The sequence below is a fragment of the Pantherophis guttatus genome, chromosome 1, assembly GCF_059756535.1.
Source record: "Pantherophis guttatus breed Tessera chromosome 1, ASM5975653v1, whole genome shotgun sequence".
In the NCBI taxonomy this organism is placed as follows: Eukaryota; Metazoa; Chordata; class Lepidosauria; order Squamata; family Colubridae; genus Pantherophis; species Pantherophis guttatus.
In genome coordinates this window covers 154,723,395-154,743,647 of record NC_142063.1, presented here as the reverse complement: position 1 = coordinate 154,743,647, position 20,253 = coordinate 154,723,395, and the positions used below count along the sequence as shown (strand labels likewise).

At 38.9% G+C, this 20,253-nt stretch overlaps 2 protein-coding genes across 11 annotated transcripts in view; one reads left to right on the top strand and one right to left on the bottom strand.

The window, feature by feature from the left end:
- GPR155 (G protein-coupled receptor 155) overlaps positions 1–3,920 on the top strand; it is a 40,855-nt gene extending 36,935 nt beyond the window's left edge. For 2 of the 3 annotated variants that reach the window (XM_034427668.3, XM_034427660.3), the window contains exon 16: positions 2,092–3,920. In XM_034427668.3, coding sequence (XP_034283559.2) covers positions 2,092–2,338 — 247 coding nt within the window. In that variant the 3' untranslated portion in view covers positions 2,339–3,920. Of the gene's footprint in view, positions 1–2,038 lie in introns of all 3 variants that reach the window. The other variant, XM_034427677.3, reaches the window with a different exon arrangement.
- A 137-nt stretch (positions 3,921–4,057) lies between these two features.
- SCRN3 (secernin 3) lies at positions 4,058–20,204 on the bottom strand. 8 transcript variants are annotated; one of them, XM_034427724.2, is made up of 8 exons: positions 20,013–20,204; positions 17,849–18,020; positions 16,343–16,524; positions 14,589–14,788; positions 13,294–13,506; positions 9,860–10,022; positions 8,082–8,262; positions 4,058–6,125 (listed from the first exon to the last, which is right to left on the bottom strand). In XM_034427724.2, exons 2-8 carry the CDS (start codon positions 18,017–18,019, stop codon positions 5,970–5,972), a joined length of 1,266 nt encoding a protein of 421 aa, XP_034283615.2. In that variant the 5' UTR covers position 18,020; positions 20,013–20,204; the 3' UTR covers positions 4,058–5,969. The 8 variants fall into 8 exon arrangements, with proteins under 8 accessions (XP_034283615.2, XP_060544005.2, XP_034283644.2 ...); XM_060688022.2 differs by having other exon boundaries at positions 16,343–16,511; positions 20,013–20,179; XM_034427753.3 differs by having other exon boundaries at positions 19,975–20,107.
- Positions 20,205–20,253: the final 49 nt, after the last annotated feature.

Here is a 20,253-nt window from a genome sequence, read left to right as displayed (position 1 = left end):
CATCCATTTCAAGGCTTGTTGTGACCACTCCAAGGGCTTCCTGACATTAAGCGTGTATGTGGATTCATAGATAACACTTCCCTTGGAAGAAAGTGTGTTTTTATACTTTAAAAATAGTTTTACATATGGAAAGTTGGGCCTATGACTGTTGGTGCATAGTTAATACAGACATGTTAAGTCATAGAAAGACCTTACACAAGGCATGCCTTGCTTTCATTATTGACTTCAACCCTTACCCCAGTCATGCATAGTAAAGCATAATGCTGCCTGAGATACTCAACATTGGCTTAGAGATGGTTGCACAAGGTTGCATGCATTTTTCAGCTTTGAATTGAGAAAAAAAACACTTTTTGGAGTTTGAAATGAATCTTAACCAGTTGTATTGTCTCTCAAGGCCTCCATGTATTAATTTGCTTAATAAGCATTTTAGGATTAAGAGACCCAAATTTAACCTACAGAGCAGACAAATTTATTTAATTCTCCCTGAATTTGTTCCTTTTCAGATTGCAAATGGAAGTCTACACTATCCATAAAAGAAAAATCTTGAGCATATAAAACAAAAAAAAAGCATTTAATCAAATGCTATGTTAAACAGCATTTGCTAAAGCTGTATGTGCTTCAGAAGTGATTCAGCCAAAAACTGCTCTGAAGAAGTGCTTGAAATTTGGGGGGGAATAATTAAAGGCTCCTGGGCTCTCATTCCTTTCCAAAATTTATTTTCAAAATAATTTTAGAAGCATGTACAAACCTTGAACAGAGTATCTGAGCCTTTCGCATGCTCACTTAGGACTTTTCCGTCTCAAATAGAATTTGATATGGTTATCATCTAAAATGTTACCATTAACTCTTCTACTACTGTACAGGTAGTCCTTGATTTATGACCACAATTGGGAACAGAATTTCCATTGTTAAGCAAAGCGGTTGTTAAAGGAGTCATGACCAATTTAGAACCTTTTTTGCCATGATTGGGAAGTGAATCACTCAGCCATTAAGCAAGTCTGGCTTCCTTTGTTGAATTGCTCATCAGAAGCTGACTGGGAAAGCCACATGTGGCAATCATGTGACCCCCGGACATGCAACCATTGTGAATAGCATGCCCAGCATCTAAATTTTGTTCACAGGACAAGATGCTGGGATGATTGTAAATGCAAGGACCGGTTGTATGTCACTTTTCTGTTAACTTCGAGCAGTCACTAAACCAGGGGTCCCCAAACTTGGCAACTTTAAGACTTGTGGACTTCAACTCCCAGAATTCTCCAGCCAGCTATGCTGACTGGAGAATTCTGGGAGTTGAAGTCCACAAGTTTTAAAGCTGCCGAGTTTGAAGACCTCTGCACTAAACAAATGGTTGTAAGTCAAGAACTACCTATTAGGGTTCCAAGTAACATCCCCAACGAAAGAAGACTCTGAGGCTCGAAGTTCCTCAAAGTTCCATTTTAATAGAGATGCCATATTGGCACATCTGGGAAAACCCGAATCTAAAAGCTTCCAGGTTTTCCCCACCCAAATGAAAATCCAAATCCCTGCCCAGCACCCACATGTCCATCACATGGCCCAGTCAATGCACCGTCCAACTGGAGATGCCTCCCAGTCACACCCCTCCAGGCGCAGGGCAAGATATCCTTGACTCTCTGAGAAAGGAATGTTGTTATGATTATATATCACCCCTGCTCCATACAATCCCCCCTCCCAGTTTCCCACAGCAACAAATGTGGCAGGCCTGAAGGTCCAATGCAAAAGATGGCTTCCAGGCCTGACACTACCTTTATATCATTCCAATAGTAATTTTTGTGACTAAAGATTAATTTCAGATTCTAAGAGTATCAATAGTGAACTAACACTTAATAATTTTACATTAACCATATAGTATATTGTGCTTTCATTAGATGCTTGCATGCTAATAAAAAAGTCGATTGAGGCCTGCCGAAAAGGTAAAACAGCTTTAATTGTATACTTGGCTATTAGGCTTTCTTTTAACGTCCTTCTAACTATCATGCTGTCTTTCCTTGTTTTCCCCTTGTCTTTATCCAACAAGCAGTGGTGGTACGAGATTTACAGAACATGTGGGTGAATCCTTCCTTTGACATACAGGTGTGGCACAAAGACTGTGACTGGAGTCTTCTTTGGCTGTGATCTGGTGAACTGGCTTTTGGAAGTTGGCCTTGCCTTGGACCGCGGGGAAGCTGTAGTGTATGGAGAGAGGCTGGTGAAAGGCGGCATCATCCAACATATTACCAATGACTTTGAATTTCGGGATGAGCGATTGTATTACCATTTTACCGCTACGACAACTGCAATACAGGACAGCCGAGGGAATGAAGATGCCCATGGAAGCTAGCCAAGACCAGACCCTCCTACTCGCATCTAATGCACGCTGTTTGAGATCCTTTTGCTTATAATGTGGCCGTGTTGATCTCTAACCCAAAGAGAATTATGTCTTGCAATCTGAATGTTGACTAAAATGAGTTGCTTCAGGGAATTATTTCCAATTGCGAAACTTGAGTAACAGGCTTTGTACTCAGTTTTATTTTTTTGAAACACTAGGTTTTTTTAAAAAAGAATTTTCTTTCCTTGCCAGTACAAACAATACTGTGGAGAAAACAACTCATTGTTATCATGTGATGTGTGTGTTTTTTTTAAAAAGGGAACAGTAGATCATTCTGGTGTATACAGTTCTTAGTCTTGTTTTAACAGTGAAGTTCTCTTACTTGTACTGACAAAATAACTGAAGATTGATGTGTTAAAGGAGAAATCAGCAAATGAATTTTGCTGTTCATCCTGATTCTTATATGAATAAGCCAGTTTTAATTTTTAAAGCATACAGGTCTGTTTATCAGTCTGTTTAAATCTGAATGAGATTTAAAGCTGCATAATTGTGAGCAGGACTTCTTCAAGCATAATTTGTTTCATAATTTTTCCCCTTGGTTCATTGATAAGTAATTGGCACATAACTGCCAAAAATGGACCAATTTATTTCACAGACTGCAATCAGTTGGAGTCTGTAGATGCCATATTTATTTTGTACTTAATAATACCAAATTACTATTTTTTAAAATGTCAAATTGTACTTGAGTACCACTCTTGATATGCAAATTAAAGAACTTGAATTGACTTCTTGTTAAATTTTAATTTTGCAATGCAAATTTTTAAGTAATTCATAGAAATGTGTGTGTGTGTGTGTGTGTGTAATGTTAGTAAGGTTTCACCATAAAAGTAATATATTTTTAAATGCATATGTTTATTAAAAACTCTGGTAATTTTTTAATTCTTAAGCAGCGTTGTAGAATAATAGGAAGGCATGAACATCTTATCGGCCTTTTTAAAGTTAAGAAGAATGCTTAAATATTTTTTCTGAAAGTGGTTCATCAACAATATTGTTAGAAGCAGCAATTTGTCATGTTTCTTCAACTATTAAGACTTGTTGGTTATCTTTATCTAACCACTATTTTTTTTACTAGATGCATGGCACATTTATGTGTGGATATGTTTTATATTTATACAAATATGGATTATATTTGGAAGCTGGGCTTATTAAAATTATGACTATTATCTTTTAAAGAGTTAACTCTGTAACACCTGAAAAATAATGAACCTTTTCATGTTCACAATTTTATGTATTCAGACATAAGGAAGTGGGGTTTTTTTAGTTTTTTTTTTTACTATCGATGCACATGAATTGAAATACTGCCAAGATTTCTTCTGCATTATATAAAAAAGGCTATCTTCCAAAATGGAAAAAAAGGTTTATATAAAGTCTACTTTGTAAGTTGATCTACAGCTGAAATGAAAAGCATGCTGTATTACAAAACCCAATTATTATTATTTTTAAATTGGGAAGAGTTATGGAGAAACTTGTTCCTGAAAGTACGGTAGCAGATTTTCTTGCTGTTCCAGTTACTCAATAAATACAGCTGTCCTGACTTGTATAATATTCCTTGTTAAGAGTTGAAGCAAAAAGTTACACTATATACTTTTTACTTCTTGTGGTTCAATTCTTAAAGTATCCTTAAAGTTAGGCTAGATAGACTGCATTCAAAGATCAATCTATACACTGAGATTATTTAAACATCATTTATTAAATAATTCAGAGCTGGTTCATACAAATATTAAGCTCCAAATTAATCATAGTTTAAATTATGGTTTAATATAATAGATAGATTCAAGCTTAAAGTCCAAAGTGCCATGGTAAGAGTATTCAATTTGAACTTTTGTGACATTCAGCTCTAGGTTGTATCCCCCCACACAGGAAGATGGCATTTCATTCTTGATATTTTTGCTGTTGTGGTAGCAATTGTTATTTTTCATAAAAATATCTCATATTACGTAAGAATTTTTTTTACATGGATATAATTTTTTGTTAATTCCTTCTTGAATTCATCACATTTTTATGTATGCCAGATTGGGACATGCAACTAATTTATATACCTGGTTTTCAGTTATATTGTCAAGAATTACAACTAAATGATTAATAGTCTTCTGGACATTAATAGTGCAATTTTATTCACATATTAAAGTGCTATACTACCTAACTGCCATAGGCATAAGATTGCCACTCAAATGAGTTTTCTGCCCAAATTTAGGCTTTCAACTCAGAAAATACCCTTTTTTAAAATTAAACGCTATATTTAATTCATTAGATAAATCAGAAGGACTTAAATGTTCCTATGACCTGACTGCATCCTACTTCATACCTTTCTATAACTGGCTCCCAACAGTCCTCCTTTATTGCCTGAAAAATATTAATTTAGATTGTTTTTTAAAACCAATTTTGGCATTCAGCAGCAAAACATCCTATTTATGAACATTGGATTAACTTCTTGAGCTTTTCTTTCCTTCCACTTACTGATGAGAAACCAAAGAAGGAATGAAATCTGAACCCAACAAGGTCTCATTACCAATGAAGGCATCTTACAAACATCCATTATTATAATTATATGGCAATCAGAGCTTTCCCATTATCTAACAATTTCTTGATTTTATGTGGATTATTAGCACATTTTGTAGAGGTGCTTTGAATTATATTTGATTACCACCAACTTTAGATGATGTTCCAATAATGTATAGAAGCAGTGGAACAATGCTATTTAGTGAAGCCTATTCTTCTAATAGGGGCCAATGCATCTAATTTCTGTTGGAAATCCAGTGCATAATGACATTGGAAATAACATCCTATTCAAACTATCCTGACGTATTATGTTTTTAATGCAAGCTTTTCAGGACAGAATTTTTATACTTTTAATCCATTGTCAAAGACTAAGTCTGTGTACGAGTCCAAATCATATACAGACCTCACTGAATGTATATTATTATTTTTAGATTAAAGGCATTCGTGTTAACCATATCCACATTTTCATACTTCTGCAATAGAACTGTATAGAAAGAAATACTTCCTTGAATTCTTAAAAGTTGTTTTCTTAAATATTTAAATTTGCATCTGAGAAGCCATTTACAAGAATATGGGAAATGTGCTGTAATTTACAGGCTTTGGTTTTCTCAAAAGCCACTTTGGTCTTTAAAATGTCTTGGGGTCGATTAGGTTAATTATATATTAATTCCAGAATTAGTTACTTCACTTATTTGCTTTATTTATTTTGCTTCTTGTCCAACTAGATTTTTAAATGTTGAAGTTGTTGGGAGAGGGGCAGCATATAAATTATTGTTATTAACTCTGCTTATTAAATGTGTACGACATTTGGCCAGTAAGTGTATGAAATAACAAACAAATGCAGGCTGAAAATATATGCAGAGTAAACAAAAACCCAGTAATTTTGTAGATGTTTTAAACTTTGGATGGTTGCATGTCACATTTAAAATTAGCAATTATATTCTATTAAGGCTAATGCCAATATTTTATCTTCCAGCTAGTTTACATAATAAATGCTATTTGGCCAGTAGCATTGTACAGTGAATAAAGCTGTTTTGGAAAACAACACTTGGATTAATAAAGGGAAACAACTGCAGATATTTTGTCATGCATATATACGTATTTCTTCTTCAACACAATCTGAAAAAAGATTAACTGCTTGATCAACATTCAGGGACCCATTCTGGAGAATACAGTCCATCTCATCAATCTTTGTTTTCTCCAGTTTTTGGATCTTTTCCATGATCAGTGCAGCCTTTTCCTAGAAAACAAATTTGAAAATAGAATCAAATATAAACCTTGTACACAGCAAATGATTGCTAAAATTAACCTTAAATGAGAACCAGTGTGATCTAGTGGTTAGAATGTTAGACTGTGTAGAGACCCAAATTATAGTTCACCTTCAGCCATAGAAAGTCACATGCTGACTTTTGTCCAGCCACTTGCAGCCAGAAAAACTTCACTGAATTGTTTACTTTATTGATGTAATCGCCACATTTCTACACTGCCTGTCTCATTTAAGTGACTCTGAGCAGTTAACAATAGAAATTACTATGGGGGGAAAAAGGGAGCACGGTGTACATTGTTAAGAGTTCCTGAATGAAAAGGGAGATATAAGTTAAACATGTTTAAACCAGCAACATAATGAAAAAAAATTCATATAGGGAAAGGTTTGCAACAAATGTTGAGTCTTCAAATTATGAATCCCTTAACAAGCTCCAGCTTGAGACTCCAACCAATCTGAGAAGTAGCCTCTTGCTCAGGGGTGAAATCCAGGAGGTTCTGACAGGTTCTGGTGACCTAAGTTTGAAGGAGTGGCTGGAAGCATCTAGACAAGGTCTGCAGGGATAAATATTTAAAGAGACAACAGAAAGGAAAGAGTCTGAAATATGGAGGACAAAAGCAAATGTTTAGAAAGGAATTCCTTCTCACAGAAAACAGGTATATGAAGAGCCAACATGCATTAAAGGTGGATTAATTATTCCTGTTTTTTTCCCTCTCTATGTTCTGTCCCCGTACCACGCACACACCCAACCAGCCAGCCGAGGGTTAAATAAACTCTTTAAACACTCAACGTCAGTGATAAGGAACTTGGCAGCAACTCCGTGGCTGCCTGCCAAGAACTTTTACTCCGATAACACAGACAAAAATACACAGTTTGAATAGTCCAGTTTGTAATTAAATCCACAGCAAATAGGTGTTGTGTCCGAAGGTGCAAAGTGCCTCGCCAGAGATTAGCTTTGTCTGTCACAGAGTCCGAATGGCCACCACACTCCCTTTTATAGCCTGTGGGGTGTGGTCCAGTGACTCAGCTTAATCTCTGGCAGGCCTCCTTTTCTGCTGCGCCCACTTGTCTCTCCGACACTAGCGTGGGTCCAACCACAATGTTTCTTCGTCACTATCCGATGGCTCGGAAACACCTGGCACCTGGCCAATCTCTTCTCCTTCAGGAGACACCTGAGGCATTGCCAGAGAGGAAGGTCCTGGAGAGGGAGGCCTGGCCGTCTCCTCTCCTTCATGTTCGGACCTTCTTCCTCCAATAAGATAGGTTCGGAGGACGGAGCCACAACACTCTATTCCTTATATATTGAGCCAAAAGGGAAACTGTTTCTAGTTGTGTCTAGCAAGATTTCTTCAAAGGAGAATTGGAAAGGAAGAGGACATAACAACTCAAATGAGTTTCAGGGAACAAAAATCTATTTAATCCAGAACCAAAATTTAAGTATGTTAAGCTAAAAAATGAAAAACATAGGCCAAAGAGGAAATAGTTAAAACCACAACCCAGAAGTTACAAAAGGAAGAAGGAGAGTTTGAATGTGACAGGAAGAAGATTGTGAGGACAAACTGAGCTGCAGCTAATGAAAGCTGATGCCTTTGAATACAAAAATATTAAGTCAGAAAAGATGCTACCAGGCTCCTCCTGATTTGTTACCAAGAGTTCAGTAAGAATTCTGAATATAAATGGTTTGAGCCCTCACATCGTATTTAATGCATGGCTGTTAAAAGTATAGTTATGAAGAATTTGGGGGGAGTTTACTGAGAATGCATAAAACCTGCTCGTGAATTCCATAAATTCATGTTAACCCTAGGACTGAAAATTGATATGCCAGAACAATTTTTCAAGGCATATCAGCTTCTACAAACGCAACAGATTCTAGACGTTCTTACTTTGAATTTCCAAATTAAATCACATTTTGCAATTCCAAGATCAACCCACCTTTGATGACTCCATCATGGCAACTGCCCGTTCATGCGTTCGATAGAGCTCATGTCTTCTGTCAGGCTTTGTATGAAACCGTGGCTGCTTTTTAACTGGATCCTCATGGCCAAACACCGGAGAACTAGTTTTTAGAAGCTGGGTAATATTTTCCACAAAAATGAAAGGTTTAAAAACAGACCTACAAAATAGAATGAAAATAAGCAAATATGGAAAAGTAGTTGCTACTTTCACATTACAGTGTTATGCTCACTCGGCATAAATTCCAGGAGAACCTAACTTTTCATATCAGTTCTCATATCAGTCACAATCTAGTTGATTAGGTAGAAATGTTTCTGGAACCAAGAAGATGGCTTCCCAGCAGATCAGATTCCTAGTGTACTTTAAAAGAAGAACAATTAATGCTTCCAGCCGAAAACCACTGAAACATTATCCCATAGATGCTTTTTCAACTGTACTTTTTTGTTATTATTTGAAGATGTTTCGCTTCTCATCCAAGAAGCTTCTTCAGCTCAAGAGTAGAGGAAGCTTCTTGGATGAGAAGCGCAACGTTCACAAAGAAAAACCAGAAACTCCAGTTACCTCTTGAAAAAGCATCGTTGGGACAACCATGACCTGGATGACTGAGAATCTCCATAGATACTAAAGCATTAAATACCTTTCCTGTTACAGAATTGGCTTAAGATGAATCAAAAAATATACCAGATTCTTTAGTCTTGTACTTTTCTAAAGCTTCTATTGATCTTTACTTTACTTACACTGGGTCATATTTAATACTTCCGGAAAGGTTTCAAGCCTTTTATTTAAAATGACAAAAATAAGGAGATGATTAAGATTTTGTTCTTATTTATTTTATTTATTTATTTATCAAATTTCTATACCGCCCTACTCCCGGAGGACTCAGGGCGGTGAACAGCCAAGATAAAATACAGATAATACAAACATTAAAAGTCCCTTAAAATTATTAAATATTTTGGCCGAAACACAGATTAAAACACCCAATTTATAAAACAAATCAAACGATTTAAAAATTTAAAAGGGAGAGTTAGGCCAGGCCAGCCTGCTGAAATAAAAAAGTTTTGAGAGCACGACGAAACGTGCGCAGATCCGGGATCCTCTGTATCTCTGTGGGGAGCTCGTTCCAGATGGTAGGTGCCCCCACAGAGAAGGCTCTCCCCCTGGGGGCAGCCAGTCGACACTGTTTGGCCGACGGCACCCTGAGAAGCCCCTCTCTATGAGAGCGTACTGGTCGGTGAGAGGCTATTGGTAGCAGAAGGCGGTCTCATAAATACCCTGGTCCGATGCCATGGAGCGCTCTAAAGGTGGTAACCAAAACCTTGAAGCGCACCCGGAAGACCACCAGGAGCCAGTGCAGCTCGCGCAGGAGGGGGGGTCACATGGGAGCGCCACGCTGCTCCCATAACCACCCGCGCGGCCACATTCTGGACCAGCTGGAGCCTCCGGGTGCTCCTCAAGGGGAGCCCCATGTAGAGAGCATTGCAGTAGTCCAGGCGGGAAGTAACGAGAGCATGAGTGACCGTATTTAACGAGTCCCTATCCAGAAAGGGACGCAACTGGCGAATCAGGCGGACCTGACAAAAAGTCCCTCTGGCCACGGCAGTCAAGGGCTCTTCCAAAGACAGCCGTGAGTCCAGGAGGACACCCAAGTTGCGAGCCCTCTCCATGGGGGCCAATGACTCGCCCCCGATAGTCAGTGATGGCACCAACTGACTATATTAGTCAGTTGGTAAATATTATGACATATTTATTTGCGTTACCTTTCAGGATCTGGCGTTCCAGTGAAGAAATGAATGCAAGGAAGACTAGGATCTTGGGGAAGTATAGAAACCATGCTTCCTGTGGTCATGAAGGCACCTTCCATGTTAAGGCCACTCTCTTTATCTCGAAGAATTGTCATCATGGTCTCAGCTGTTATATTACCTACCGATAGTTAAGATAGGTTATTTATTTAATACTGTATATACTTTTATACTATTTCATATTTATGCAAAATTGCTAAAAAGCAGGAATAAAGCAACTTGTATATTTAAAAGAAATGGCAACACTGTAACTTCAATTTTTCTTTTCAACTTTAGATTTTAAAACAACTGCTAAATGCTTACCTGTTTACTCTGGCAATCCCTGGAATTTTTATGGCTCTGTTATATTTGTTATGGTTTGTCACGCAGTCAGACAGATGTTCAGACTGGATATGATATTTTTGTATGCCTAACGAGTTCTTCCCAAGGACCCAGGATATGCTATTAATATTACTATTATTTAATTTTAGAAATATTGTTTTAAGCTTCTAAGGTTATTTTAATTGTAGTTTATATGTTGGGAGCCAGCCTGAGTACTGTGAAATGATAGGGAAAGGAATAACTCTAAATAAATAAATGTGCTTGGTATCTTTTTCTCAAATGGGAAAATACGAAAAAAAAAAGATTTACAGATGCCGGAGATCAGAGATTTGGCTGATTATTCCAAGACCATGTCTAATCTCCAGCCTGTACCCACCTCTTTATCATGTACATATACTTTGACTCCATTTCTAACAGAAAAAAAAATTCTTGGACCACAGCTGCAATCTGCTATAGAGAACAGAAGTGAAATGGGATTCTGGTTAGGGTTATGCAGAAAAAAAGGTAACAAAAAATCCCGCAGGAAAAACGAAATAAAGCAAAACAGGAAAATATAAGAGCAAGGTGGAGAAAGAGTGTTCCACGAAAATGAGAGCTGAAGCAGAAGGCAAGAAAGAAGAGTAGAAGAGATTGAAAGAAAGAAGACACAGTCAAAGTATATGTACATGATAAAGAGTTGGGTACAGGCTGGAGATTAGACATGGTCTTGGAATAATCAGCCAAATCTCTGATCTCAGGCATCTGTAAATCTTTTTTTTTTAAAAAAGGACTTTCCTTCCATGGTGACAGTTCCTTTCCCAATTTAGATTTTCAGCATGTCTTCCTGTAAATTCAGAATATTCTGTAATCAATTTAAAATAGCAATTGCGGTATTTAAAACAATTTCTTTATATCAATTTTAGATTTCCTGTTAAATAAATGAAAGTAAAACCTTTAGAGACAAAGGTGGTTTACAGCAATGATTCTCTCACAACTAAAAAAAAAACTGCATTGACTGATCACTTGAACACCTGGTGTGACTTAAAAATGGTTCAGGTAAGTACCCAAAAAATAGGGATTTAGAAGAAATACACTAATAGAACTCCAAAACATCCATAACCTTAAACAAGTATTAAAAAGATGTTCAGCATTAAGAACCTGCTATTCTGCAAATGAATGAAATTTGCATGATTACAGGACAATCATACAGAGAAGGAATCCACTAGGAAGCCCAAAATAACTACTGCAATTGAGAATGGCGGGACACGGTAAAACGAATATTGAAACAGAAGGGTGCAACTGTGTTTGGCTTATTTTTTTTTCCCAAAGCACTCATGCCTTTACAAGTAATTCTGATTTGTATTGTTGAAACTGATAGTAGCAAGGGAGAAAACATGACCTTTTCCTTGACTCAGCCATTTTGGAAACTCTAACAAAGCTTCAAAGAAGAAATATTTCAAAGTGATAAATAGCAATAGCTATAGCACTTAGACTTATATATTATTATTATTATTATTATTATTATTATTATTATTATTATTATTATTATTATTGCGATTTATATGCTGCCTTTCTCCCTGGGGACTCAACGCGGCTTACAAAGTGACAATTTCCAATACAAATCACAATGAAATAAAAATTAAAATCAGCAACCCTATTAAAACAATTTAAAATTATAACAATGTACCTCCAAACGCATCAGTTAAGTTGACAGAAGAGCCACATCTTCAGCTCGCCACGGAAGGAAAAAAGGTCGGGGTATACCACTTTACAGTGCTTTACAGCCCTCTCTAAGCAGTTTACAGAGTCAGCATAAGGCCCCCAACAGTCTGGATGATCATTTTACCGACCTCGGAAGGATGGAAGGCTGAGTCAACCTTGAGCCTGGTGAGATTCGAACTGCCAAATTGCAGGCAGCCAGCAATCAGCAGAAGTAGACTGCAGTACTGCACTCTAACCACTGAGACACTGTCTCCCTCCAAATGTGTGGTTAACACTGCAGCTCCAGAATCCCTGGGCAGCAGGGCTATTGATTACACTGTCTGAGAATCTGGTGATGGGCAACCTTAACCCATCACCAGATGAAGAGATCAGACTGGAAAGAGCAATGTGTTTCTGGCAGGCTATTTTTGGATAAACACAAAAATTGTGTTCTAAATACTACAAACAGTGGGACAGAGATGGGGCAGAAAATAGGTATGGGGAAAGAGAGACAGGTAGAAAAGAGAGAGATAGAAAAACTTAAAAATTGCTAAAGGACTTAAGTTGCCAATTCAGGGTGAATTCTATATCTATAAAGTATTGGAACTCCTTGCATAGATACATGATATATGGATAATACATTTTAGCGGTGTAAGTTCTCTTGCTGCATTTGATTCAGGAACTATGTAGATGATCCAAGTTATCCAATACATAAAACCATGGCAAAACCTCAGAAAAGAGGCTTAAAAACAGTATTTTGGGATCCAGTCTGGGTCGTCACTGGGACCGGAGGTTTAGTCTTCCGAGTTTTTGGACTCGTGCTGGAACTTGTGCTGGAATCTTCAGGGAACTTCTACTTCTAAAGTTCACTAAGGATGGGCTCCAGCGCAAGTCCAAAAGCTCAGAAGACTAAACGTCTGGTCCCAGTGACTGACTCAAATTGGAACCTGTAACATTATCCCTGGACTTGTATATTTGCCTTCATTCGAAACAGTAGTTCACTCAAATTAGAAATCACCATAACAAGAATCATGAGAGACATTTTCCCACCAAAAGAGAATGTCAAGGTATTCTTAATATATACATCATCAGAATGAACCTTAATGCTATTGAGTCTCAAGCTGGAATTAAGCTATTTAAAATAAATAGTCAGCTACAGTATTTGTTAAGGATTATTCAAAAAGTTATGGAGTTTGACATATGCATCTTAAATAAAAGGGCAGTATGTAGATCTCTTGTTCAAAGCAAAACCAAGGAAAACTAACATAATTAAGATAGATATTAATCCTGTTCTTTCAGGTAAAAAAAATATATTTTGAATCTCATAAAACACTACATCCAAATCCAACTATGAAATACAACTATAAGTTCTTCTATAACAACAAAGGTACCTGCATATTTCTTCAGTAGTTTATAGCCTTCACAATATCTGCCACTTGCAGTTGTCATTCTGGCAGTGTTTACATATGAGTACATGGCAGCAAAATCAAATACTTCTTTACCATCCCACCAGCCTTTGCTTAGAGCATAATTCCTTAGCTCTGGATGTTCACGGTCAATTTTTGTTGTGATTGATAGCTGGTTGGAAATATTCCGCGTTCCTTCTGTTTAAAAGGAGAAGAAAACAAGCTATTACACTTCTAAATGTTTCTGCCCCAAACTGACCTACTTAAAAATTATTGAGATGTCTAAATTTACTGTTAGAAATTTGGAAAGAATCTAAATCCAACAATATGAATGTTGAGTGCTTCTTATGCGCCACGGTGGCACGGTGGTTAAAGTGCAGTACTGCAGGCTACTTCTGCTGCCTGACGGCTGCATGCAATTTGGCAGATCAAATCTCACTAGGCTCAAGGTTGACTCAGCCTTCCATCCTTCGGAGGTGGGTAAAATGAGGACCCAGATTGTTGGGGAAAATATGCTGACTCTGTAAAACTGCTTAGAGAGGGCTGTAAAGCACTATGAAGCGGTATATAAGTCTAAGTGCTATTGCTATTGCCTCACTCCTTCCTCATTTGCAATAATTATACTTGGCCATAATAAATACATTGGGCCAATTATAAATTTAACTTTTTCTCCAGCTTAAACTGTAAATAACCAAGTATCAATTTAAGCATTAGCACTAACTCAATACCATGTCTGGAAAAGAGAAATTAAACACATGACGGGAAGAAAGCAGCCAGGTCTTGGCAACTGAAATGTATGCCAGTTTTTAATATAATGCTAAGATTTTTCATTATAATGGTTCACCCACTTAATTTTTTTACAGATGAGGACGTTGATGTTGGAGTGTGTCCGCAGGAAGAATAATTTCTAAAATGCTTTCCTTTTCCCACCCATTCTCTTTTTCTTCAGTGCTGAAGAAATCTGAAGAAAGGGATATACGTTGCCCCAGAAGCCTTTCAGGTTTAAATGAGGATTATAGCTGCTTTTTATGCTGGCAGAGAATCCAGAGATTGTAACAGGCTTGCTTTCTGTAAAAAGTGTAATAGCGTCAGTAGCGTCAATAGCATCAATAGCATCACTTTTACCAATATAGCTCTGCTGAAGAGAGAGGCAGACAGAGAGGGAGAGAAAGATATAATGGATTAGATGATAGAAAGACAGACAGACAGATTGATTGATAGATATGATAGACGTTGTCCACTGAGACATTTTAAAATTGAATACAAGTTATTATTCATACCTTTTACTTTCTCTGCAGCCCAGTACTTTCCAGATGTTTCCAGAACCCAAGCTTCTTTTCTATCTGCTATCAAAAAGCTGTTATGGTAGGTAAATGTCATTTCACTCTCCATACAGTTTCCACCTTGATTATACTTGTCCAACAATTCAATGATAACACTGACAGCCTTTTCTGCAGTATCCGCTCTTTCAAGTCCAAGCCTAAAATCAAATTAAAGTGTTTAGCTTTCTGTAACATTCTTCATCTTCAACTTTAAAAGACAGAATTTGAACATGCTCGTTTATTTCTCAATCTGGGCTCATGTTCAAAAACCTTAAAACAAGGGATGAAAACTATCACGCGCATCTACACAACATCCTAGTAACTACAAAACTGCAATGACACAAGTGACATTTGCCTGTTTGCGCATGCAAAACTTTCTTACGGACATTCTCGAACTGGTAGGCTATCCGTAGGAAAATCAGATTTTATGAACTGTAAGTAATCCTTGATTTATGACCACAATTAAGAGTGCCAACTTCTGTTGCTAAGTGATGTAGCCATTAAGTGAATCATGGCTGATTTTTCCACCTTTTTTTGTTGTAGATATTAAGCAAATCACTGCGGCCATTGTGAATCCAACTTCCCCCGTTGACTTTGCTTGTCAGAAGTACCTGGGAAAGTCACAAATGGTGATCATGTGATTGTGGGACCAGGATGCTGCAACTGCAGAAATACATTTTGATTGCTAAACGCCCAAATTTTGAACATGTTACTGTGGGACCCGCCGAAGACTGCAAATGTGAGGAACGGTTGCAAGTCACTTTTTTTCAACACCATCATAACTTCAAGCGGTCATTAAACAAAGGGTCGTGGGCAGTGGTGAAATTCAATTTTTTTTACTACAGTTCTGTGGGCGTCGCTTGGTGGGCATGGCAGGGGAAGGATACTGCAAAATCTCCATTCCCATCCCACTCCAGGGGAAGGATACTGCAAAATCCCCATTCCCTCCCCACTCTGGGACCAGCCAGAAGTGGTATTTGCCAGTTCTCCAAACTACTCAAAATTTCTGCTACTGGTTCTCCAGAACCTGTCAGAACCTGCTGGATTACACCCTGGTCGTGGGTCAGTAACTACCTGTAGTATCTTGTACCATTCATAGTTTCTGGACCAGGCCAAAGTAATTCCTTCAAAAGCTTATGTTTCAGTTTTTCATTTTAGTAGCACCATTCTGCATTAAGCCCCCATTTGCCCATAAACCCTCCAGATCAGAGGTGTCAAACTCAAGGCCTGCTGGCCAGATCCAGCCCGTGGGGTACTTAGATCTGGCCCGCAGGGCCGCCTGGAAACAGCGAAGGACTGGCTCGTGGTGCCTCTGCCAGTGAAAAGAGAGCTCAAGAAGGCCGCATGTGGCCCACCTGGGCTCCGTTTTCACCTGCGATGGCCTCCTACACCCTCTGCCAGTGGAAACGGATCTCCTTTTCACTGGCAGAACGTTCAGGCCACCACAGGCGCCCCCGACATGACTGACATCGAGCTGGCCATGCCCACCCTGGCCATGCCACAAATCCCCCCCGAGGTCAAACACAAACCTGATGCGGCCCTCAATGAAATCGAGTTTGACATCCCTGCTCCAGATCAAATATCAGAGTTGTTTATTTTCCATCTCATACAGTATTTTCCAGAGACGGCTGTTTGACAAAGCACCGCAAGTATAAAACAACCATTTGGTTTCCACTTGGTTTCACATCTTATCCAACAGACTTAATAACAACCTGACAAGGTCCATGCCAAGCAGAGCTTCATCATCGCAGACTTCTTCTTTTCCCCATACGGCTTCATTCCCAATGCAGACTCCATATTCATTAGCTCCCATTTCAGCACCCCATAGCCAGGATGGACGGCTCAGGACAACTGCATAGGTTTCAGGTACTTGTTCGATTTCTATGTAAGTACACTACAATAATGATAATTTCAAAGATATTTTACAGATTATTTTTAAAATTACATACAAACGATTCAGTACTTCCCTGAGCTTTTACCATGGTGCTGTGGGGCTCTCAAACCTCTGACTGGAATTATGAGATTCTTTTGAACAAAATGAGGTCCTGGAATTTAGAGGTTCCAGTGGAAGGCAACAAGAACAAAAATCTGAGTGCCCTCACAAATTTGTGCATATTGTCTTAAATGTAACAATTTATGGGCTCAAATCCTTCCTTTTAGACCATTTTTCTTATGAAAGCTGTATCTAAATTCAGAACTATCTTCATGCAAGAATTTACCTTTAAATTCAGGATAAGAGGCTACAGCAATAGCACTTAGACTTATATACCGCTTCATACTGCTTTACAGCCCTAAGCAGTTTACAATGTTAGCATATTGCCCCCAACAAACTGGGTCCTCATTTTACTGGCCCATACCCTAAAATGTATTCTAAATATTCTAAGATAGAGAATATATTTTGTTGGAATGACCTTGAGTTGTCTATCTCTCACTGTGCAAGGTAAAGAGAAAAATCATTCAAATTTAGATGTCTGACCCTATACCAAATCAAATATTGATGAAAAGGATTAAATAATTTGCTTGCAAAAATTCTTAAAATACCACAGAACTAGGAAAGATTGATGCCTGGAATTATGGAGAACTATTTCCATTGGGTGCAAATAATAGTAACTAGAATCATACACATTGTGCTAAGCCATCATTTGCTTAATCATAGTTTGGATTACAATTGGCTTGGATTAAATAATGAATTAAATCATAAACCACAGTTTATACATTGTAATGGCTGAGTTTGCAGAATACACAAAACCCCAAACCAGACAAACCACACGATGGTTAATTGCAACTTTGAGCCAAAACCTGACAGCTAATTTGTATTCTCCAATGATCAGGCTTGAAATAAACCAGATTTTGATGGCTGGGCAACTTCTATTCTTGGTTTACAATTTCAATCCAGTATAGGTGTCTACTAGAAACCGCAATAATGCAAAAATGATAAAAGGTACACCATGACATCACAAAATAAATCTCTTCCTCTGTCTCTCCCTCTCTCTTTTGAACCCAGATTTGACTGCAAATTTTACAGGTCACATGGTTTGCATCAAAAAACTGCAATGCACAGTTCATCATTTCAATTCCATGTAGATACCTATGCAGGCAAGCTATACAATTACCCAAGCATTTGATTTTGGATATAAATATGTTTATTTTATCTTTAAAGTTTCTCAGATAAAACTTCCCAAAAGGTTTTATAATATTTCCAGAATTGTTGCTCTTACCTCAACTTTTTGTCCTGGATCATGAACGGCAGCAGGAAAAAACACAATCTCCTGGACTTCATCGGAAGGCCTATCAGAATTTTTCCCAAAGATGATTCGGCCACCCAGTGTTGCTGGAGGCAGAGCCACAAAAGTATCACAGGAAAAGGGTTCAGCAACACTGTTAGCCATCCTGAAAAATAAAGTAATAAACAATAATATCTCTCTGATTGCTCCATAACGGATGAACCACTATTGTAATTTCTCTTAAGATAGATATTTTACAAAAAATATAGTGGAAAAACACTAGGTCACACATGTCTCTGTAACAAATTTTCTATCATATATATATATATAGACTAAAATAAATTGTTGAGCAGAGCTATGTGTGACTAGACCAGTGTTTCCCAACTTTAGCAGCTTTTAAGATATGTAGACTTCAACTCCCAGAATTCTCAGCCAGCATAGTTTACAAATACTGACCTAGTGATCAGGAGAATTTTAGATCTTTTAGAGACATCCACTATCCAACCGTTATATATCCAACCACTGTTTATTGCTGACAAGGTTATAGAAATTTCTACAAGTTCTAGAGCAGTGATGGCTAACCTTTTTGCCATTGTGTGGCAAAAACGGGGGTCACACGGGGGGTCGCGCACACCCATAATTCAATGCGCCCCAACCCCCTGCACATGCATGCATGACCCATCCGTGCTCCCACCCGCTTTTGGCATGTAATGGCACGGTGGGCCTGGTAGGCCCGTTTTTCGCTCTCCCCAGGCTCCAGAGGATTTCTTGGAGCCTGGAGAGGGCAAAAACAGCCTTCCCCCCCTCCTGGAGGCCCTCCAGAGACTGGAAACGGCCCATTTCCTGACTTCCAGTGGGCCCAGAAGGCCTCAAAATTAGTTGGCCAGCATGCACATGCGTGCTGGAGCTGAGCTAGGGCAATACTTGTGTGCCCCCAGATATGGCTCCGTGTGCCACCTGTGGAACGCGTGCCATAGGTTCGCCATCACGAACCTAGAGGAAAGATCATTCATGACTCAATTTCACCTTAAAGTGGATCTCTCTATCCACTTGAATTACAAAATAGGCTGCATGAATCCAGCTGTTTTTTTGAGATCAGATGCCAGACACGTAAATGAATAAGTAAATACTGTATATGAAAGCCAGTTTGGTTAAGTGGTTAAGATGCTGACCTAGAAACCAGGAGACTGTAAGTTCTAGTCCTCCTTGGGCACGAAAAACTAATTGGGTGACTTTGGGCTAGTCACTTTCTCTCTCAGCCTAACTCATCTTGCAGCTTTGTTGTTGTGGGGAAAATAGGAGGAGGAATATTGTTATGATTGTTACCTTGTATATATAAAAAAGTAGGATTTTGTTTTTAATGGAATAGGCAAGAGGAGGAGGAGCATATCAAGTGAGAACTGCACTGCACATAAGAAACCAGAAGGGGGAAGGAAGGGAAACATTGTCAGGCTAAATCAAGCGGCTGTCAGAAAGACAGAGTAGTAATAGGCAGATTCTCCACTAGCACAAGTTAGTCCCAAACATTGCAAGGAGGTAGCTTTTCCCAACCTGGATGCTTTTCAGAACTTGGCTGTTGGAAGACCAATGGGGGAAGATTTATTTTTCAAACAACAGCAACTCCACCGCTTACTCACTAGTTTCTAGGCTGCTTGCGCGAATAAAAATAGACAAACAGGATTAAGGAGCCATGACACGGGTGTTAAGGTTCAGGTTCTAGATCTGACAAGTCTCCGTGTTAAGGTTCACGCTACCCGGGCATCGGTTCCCCCTTAACCATGCTGGCTTGCCGAGCCCGGTTTTAAGGCTTCACGTTTGTAAACCAGACCCTGCTAGTTTGCGCAACCGCAGCCAAAGCCAAAACAAACCCGAAGGCGCACAAGTTGTACTTTAAAACTTTGCCAAGGATTTGCAAAATGTCAAAGCAACAACGGGCAACAGATCACACCAAGCTAGCAAGCTGCTGTTGTTGTTGTTTTTTCACCCTTGCTGAATCCACATTGCTTCAATTGGCTCGTTTGGTTTTCTGTTGTAAATCTGCTCCCTGTTGTTTCTGTTTCACCCAAGCCCGATCGGTTACGGGTAGCCGTTTCTTTTTTTTCCCCCTGCGGTTCTCTTACTCAATGGGGAAACTGGCAGCGCCTCGCAAAAGCCTTACGTCAGATCCACAAGTCGGTCTGGCGTCACCGCCTTTGCCTTGCGCGGAGCAGGCGCCGCGCTGATGCTTTTTCCGCCCTCCCAGTCGGCGTCCAATCCTGCTCAGGCGGGGCCGCAGAGCAGCTTCCCGGCCTTCTCCAGCTGGTAGAAAACGTCGCCGCTGCTGCCGATCTCGCCCCGGAAGCCCCGGGTCAAAGTCGAAGCTGGCCCGGGTGAAGTAAATAGAAGCGGAGGGCGGAGGA